Below are 6,304 nucleotides of genomic sequence, written 5' to 3' on the forward strand. Positions count from 1 at the left end.
CATAACAATAACTGTATTTATAGGAAAAATAGAGTAAGTTACCTAGTCGAATTATAACATGTCCTGGAGTAGGACTCTTCATTCATTGGTCCGCCCTTGAGTTTATCCTTATCTCATTCATATCCGTGAAATGGTCAAGCTTATCTTCAATGTATTCGAGTCCCACTTGAACTAGAAAACATACCAAGCCCATTAGGCCCCAGCTCGGGTCGGCCCATTAACAGCAGTCCAGGTCTTGACACGCCCTAACAGGTTGAAAACTGGGCTGGACCTTATATATAATAATAATCCCATAATTGGGCCAACCCTCTTAAACCCATAATGAACGGGTTCGTGTTAAAATAATTTCCCGGGATATCAAAGTCCAAGCAGGTCTAACATCAAAAATTCATATCAGTGGTCTCAAAAGTCCGGGTAGGTCCGACATAAAAATATACATTAGCAGTGTTTATACTTGTTTCTATTTGCCTTAAATATCTCTAGCTCGGGTATATGTTTCATACTTGGTAAATTTTAATTCCGAGGTTCTATAATTTTAACTCTGATATATGGTTCACGTTGAAATCGAGCATTTTTCCCTTAGCAAAAATTCAATTTTTATTTTGATCAGTCCGGGAATGAGCTTGATTGTCAATCCGGGCATTCATGTTATAGTTGACAAAGGTTTAAGTTTTAGTTCTAGCTCGGCAGTAGCCCTAATTTTTAGCTCGGATGTTTGTTTTAAACTTGGAAAAATTTTCGAGGATATGATTAATTTCCAGCTCGGATATTCATTTCATACTTAACAAAATTTTATACTTCTTCGGAAAGTTTACGGATTTTCAAACCAGGCATATAGTTTATACTTGGTCAAATTTATGTTTTGTTTTTAGCCCGAGAATATGTTCAAGGTAGAGTTCAGGACTTTAGATTCATACCTGGTAAGATACAACAAAACGAATACTCAAAACATGACATTGTTTTTTTTTATTAATTGTTTGTTTTATCACTTGATTTTGAAAAAAACTGAATTATAATGCCGTTCACTAGTATTAGTGTTTGTAAAACGATTTACAATCTTTTAGTGAAACTTTTTGCCCTGAAACAACGCACGAGTATTTTGCACTTGTGCATAACTATTTTTGAGTATTAAATTATTTGTTTGCTGCTTTATTCATGCTTTAAAATATCTCCATTACATGTTGTGTCGGATGTTACTAACATCTAGAGGCAACATCTTAATATGATATTTTGTTAAAAGAGCCGAATATTCCTTAAAGTTTTTGTTACCAAAATGCTAAATCTCAAATTGTTGAATATTCCTTAAAGTTTTTGTTACCAAAATGCTAAATCTCAAATTGTGAAAGCAACAAAAACTGTAAATGTAATGATTAATGAATTGATTGATTGATAGAAGTCGACCGGAAAAGATATGTAATATATTTATTCTGAATAATATTATGCATGGTATAATTTTTAGAAGTGGATATGTCAATGATTATAAAAAGTTTTGACCAAAATATCCTTCACTCCACAAGGCTTTTAGTTTTTTTGGAGGTAATTAAAACTTGTAATTTTATTATAGTAGTTTCGTTTCGATCAAGGCTATGAGATTGAGTCAAACAAATCATTGTTGAATATTTGGTTATCATTTGGGATTTTTAAGATTTTTATTTATATTATTGATTGTTGGATTTATATATGGTAAACAAAGTTCATTACAAGATTAATCAATCTAAATGTAATATTTCCATGCTCCCACACGAATTTTGAACAAAATACCCTTCGCTCCATATTTCTCTCTTTTTAATTTTTAGCATTATATATTTAATTTTTTTTAAAAAAAACTCTTTTTTACATCTTTTACATTTATTTTGTATCATTTTTTTTCTTTTTATAATTTATATCTCAATACTATATAATCATGCACCAACAAATTAATGTTAATATGAAAAAAAAAAATAATTCATATATTGTGCATTTTCATTTCAACTAACATCGTTATACTTTTAAAAAGAAATACAAATGATTAAGAATGTGTATGAGTCGAGATATCTTAATTGAAATTAATAATTTCAAGAGAATTAGGGATAAAAATTATATCTGTTAAACTGAATTAATCGATTGAACCGAATGAATTCAAAATTTTGGTTTTAAGTTTAGCAAATTTTGGTTAATTTGGTTCAATTTTTAGTTTCTGTTAAAAAAAAATCACATAACCTAATTAATGAAATTATAATAATTATATTTTTATTTTTATTAGACTTTACATATAATTTATGGTATTTGTCAAATGTTTATATATTTAATATTGTGCTTACTTTTTCTTATTTTTAATTTTTCAATTATAATATATTTTATTATGATAAAAATCTCATATTAAATTATTAAATTTATAATTTTTAGTTTTAAAATAGTAAAAAAATAAGTCGATTAATTTGGTTATCGACCGAATTAACCTAGTTTAATTCGGTTCTATTACAATGATTTTAGCATAATTCGGTTCGACTTGATTAGCTTCAAAAAATTCGTCTTTGTTACGTCGATTTCTTTCGTCCCTTTCACAATTTTTTTCTTTTAAAAAATAAATGGAAAAAAAGAGAATACATACGAATTTAACAATTGCAACTAGGAAAACAAAATACAAAAAAATAAAGGAAACAAACAATCTAAAAATTAAAAAAAAATAATATATATATATATATAGTATATATAAAGGATAAAATATAAAGAAAATAATATTTTGATATAAAAGAAATATAAAAAATCCAAAAAAAAAAACAAAAAAAAAATGAAAAATTGGATCGTGGGGGTACTGTGGAGATGCCCACAGTAGGGGATCCAATCCAATTATTGCAATTTGTAAATTTAGGCAAAAATAGAAATATTTTTTTTATCTAGGTGTATTAAATTTATTCATATTTATTTAGTAATTCCAGATTTCATTATTAAAATTTGATTGAGTTGATTCTACTTACCAAATGACTCAATTTTTGAGATACTCAGAGCTTGCATGTAATGTGACTGCATTGAATTAATATCCAAAATTTCGTCATTTGTTTTTAAAAAATATCACTGGCAGTGTACCTAATATTGCTAAACTTATTGCGTTAACTGACTTCTTTGACTAGAGCAACATGTATATATAAATAATAAATTACATATATGTTGCATACATAATTTGTAGCTAATCAATCCAAATCTTATCAATAACATTGGACCAAGTCTTTCTTCTACATAAAATATAATTTAATAATGTGAAATGTATTTTTTTAAAAAAAACAACCAAAACAAAAACAAAAATTGATTTATGAACAAACGTCGTAAGTGGGAATTTGGGAGAATTAATGGCATCGATCAAATTTAAATTGACGTGTATTTGAGTGGAGAAAAAATGGTTTCATCTAAGTTATTTTTTTAAATAGATGTAAAACATACAATCAGTTACATCATAATTGAAGGTTGAAAGATAAATTGCGTAATATTATTATGATACAAGCAAATATTTGTAATATATTATATAAATTCAAGAATAATTTTTATAATTCAAGGATTCGTGATTTGATTGAGGTATATATTTTAAAGAATTTGTACGTAATTAGCACCTTTTTTTTGTGCAAATTTTATTTAAAGAAATATGTATAGTTTTCTGGATGGGCATGCCCCGTCTGAGTATAGTTTCTTGAAAAAGAAAAATTATTTGCTTTTCAGTTGTTTCCTATTTGTCACAGACTCACACAGTCTGCAAATTAAGTAATGTTTTTAATTTCGTCTTAAAGAAAATTAATCTGTATCTACCAAAAATAATTTGTAACAATAGAAGGCTATTGAAAAAATCTAAAATAAATATATATTAACAAAATGCAAAAAAAGAAAGGAAAAAAACAATCTAAAAAAAAGATAATATATATATATATATATATAGTATATATAAAGGATAAAATATAAAGAAAATAATATTTTGATATAAAAGAAATATAAAAAAATCCAAAAAAAAGCAAAAAAAAAAATGAAAAATTGGGTCGTGGGGTAAACGACAGCGTTTACCCCCACGGCATCCCGTACTGTGGAGATGCCCAGGGGATCCAATCCAATTATTGCAATTCGTCAATTTAGGCAAAAATAGAAATACTTTTTTCCTTTATCTAGGTATGTTAAATTTATACATATTTATTTAGTAATTACAGATTTCATTATTAAAATTTGATTGAGTTGATTCTACTTACAAAATGACTCAATTCTTGAGATACTCAGAACTTGCATGTAATGTGACTGCATTGAATTAATATCCAAAATTTCGTCATTTATTTTTTAAAAATATCACTGGTAGTGTACCTAATATTGCTAAACTTATTGCGTTAACTGACTTCTTTGACTAGAGCAACATGTATAAATTACATATAAGTTGCATACATAATTTGTTGCTAATCAATCCAAATCTTATCAATAATATTGGACCAAGCTAGTCTTTCTTCTACATATATAAAATATAATTAAATAATGTGAAATGTATTTTAAAAAAACAACCAAAACAAAAACAAAAATTGATTTATGAACAAACGTCGTAAGTGGGAATTTGGGAGAATTAATGACATCGATCAAATTTAAATTAATCGTGTATTTGAGTGGAGAAAAAAAATGTTTCATCAAAGTTATTTTTTTAAATAGATGTAAAACATACAATCAGTTACACTTACATCATAATTGAAGGTTGAAAGATAAATTGCTTTCAACGAGCTAGGTGTCTCATTTGCAGATCGAGTAGGTGATAAACATCTAACCAATGACTATCAAGATCGTTTGATTCTCCTACCAACATTTTCTCAGATAAGTGTATAAGACAAAACTTTCTTTATATTGATTTAACTAGCTAGTATGATATATTGTTGACGTGACAAATCATGAGACGACATTAGAGTAATATTCATATGCTAGGTTAAACTCAACCCTAGTATAATTTGTATGCTAACGTGCCATTGATATATTTACCCACTACACAAAGAATAAGGACGTGTTTTATATATGTAAATAAATAAATAAAGGAACGTTTATAAGATAAATTTTCATTCATTAAATAAATTATGTAATCTCACCTTTCCTAGATTTGATTGATACAAATCAAGCATTATGGTAGCATACATAATAATATCACATGACTTGAGAGACTATAGAAATCAATTACTATACTTAGCCTTATAATCTAACCAAAGTTGATTCACAGGTTTCCCCAACAACTCCACAAAATAATTATCACTATAAGCATATCTCATCTTCTTGTTCAATGCAGGAGTGAACCCTTCTCTCAAACTATCACAGTACTCCAAGAAATGCTCCGTGATACCATACCCCTCATCCCATCTCGAACCCGCGCCGGGTTTCGGGTACGTAGATTTTTCGTATATGTGTGACTTGACCATCACATAGTCCGCCATTCCCTCCGTCAGCCCCCCAGGGGCGGTTTGTTGACCGGACCACTGGAAAACATGTGTCATCTCATGGTACATTATCGCGGTGAAATGGTATCTTGCTTTTCCCTGGCCTGGAGGGAAGTTGTTTATGCCCCAAGCACTAAAATTTATGTTGTCACCATTTTTATAGGCGAACCATGGGTATGGCATATCCGAGATGTACAGGTTTAAAACTGGCACGTACTTTCTTTCTGCGCTGGTTGGTTGTTCAAAGATTCTATATATGAAGTCATTGATGATAGGCATTATTTGTAAGGCCAAGGAAACCCCGATTTCTCGGTCGAATCGGGCGCCTCCGGGAGTGTTCTTCGCGTTGTTAGTGACTATGTATTTGGTTGCAGAAATATCATGTACAAGGGTTGCTACAACAACAAGGGTGGAGATCAGGAAACTCAAGTTGTGGAAGTGTTTTCCCATTGTATATAATATATTTCTTTATTATAATATATGCATGTATATATATATATGGGAATTTTTTATATATTGATTCATGCATGCATGTTTTGTGTATATAGGCCATAAGTTACTCAAGAATTGAGTCATTTGGTAAGTAGAATCAACTCAAATCAAATATCAATAATGAAATTTGAGATTTTGTTCAATAAATTAGGCATCAAATTTAATTGTATTTTTCGCATGAGGGTGCATGAATGTCAAGTATATGTATATATATATATATATATATGCTTGCGTAATATTATTATGATACAAGCAAATATTTGTAATATATTATATAAATTCAAGAATAATTGTTATAATTCAAGGATTCGTGATTTGATTGAGGTATATATTTAATTTAAAGAATATACGTAATTAGCACGTTTTTTTGTGCAAATTTTATTTAAAGAAATATGTAT

At 28.4% G+C, this 6,304-nt stretch overlaps 1 protein-coding gene across 1 annotated transcript; it reads right to left on the bottom strand.

The window, feature by feature from the left end:
* Positions 1-5,153: 5,153 nt before the first annotated feature.
* On the bottom strand, positions 5,154-5,864 carry LOC140861181 (uncharacterized). Its single transcript, XM_073264190.1, has one exon. It carries the CDS (start codon positions 5,862-5,864, stop codon positions 5,154-5,156), a length of 711 nt encoding a protein of 236 aa, XP_073120291.1.
* Positions 5,865-6,304: the final 440 nt, after the last annotated feature.

Source organism: Henckelia pumila, chromosome 4 (genome assembly GCF_033568475.1).
Source record: "Henckelia pumila isolate YLH828 chromosome 4, ASM3356847v2, whole genome shotgun sequence".
NCBI lineage: Eukaryota > Viridiplantae > Streptophyta > Magnoliopsida > Lamiales > Gesneriaceae > Henckelia > Henckelia pumila.

Bases quoted from the DNA above. Each gene is read 5' to 3' on its own strand.
- LOC140861181 (XM_073264190.1), bottom strand. From the start codon at position 5,864: ATGGGAAAACACTTCCACAACTTGAGTTTCCTGATCTCCACCCTTGTT.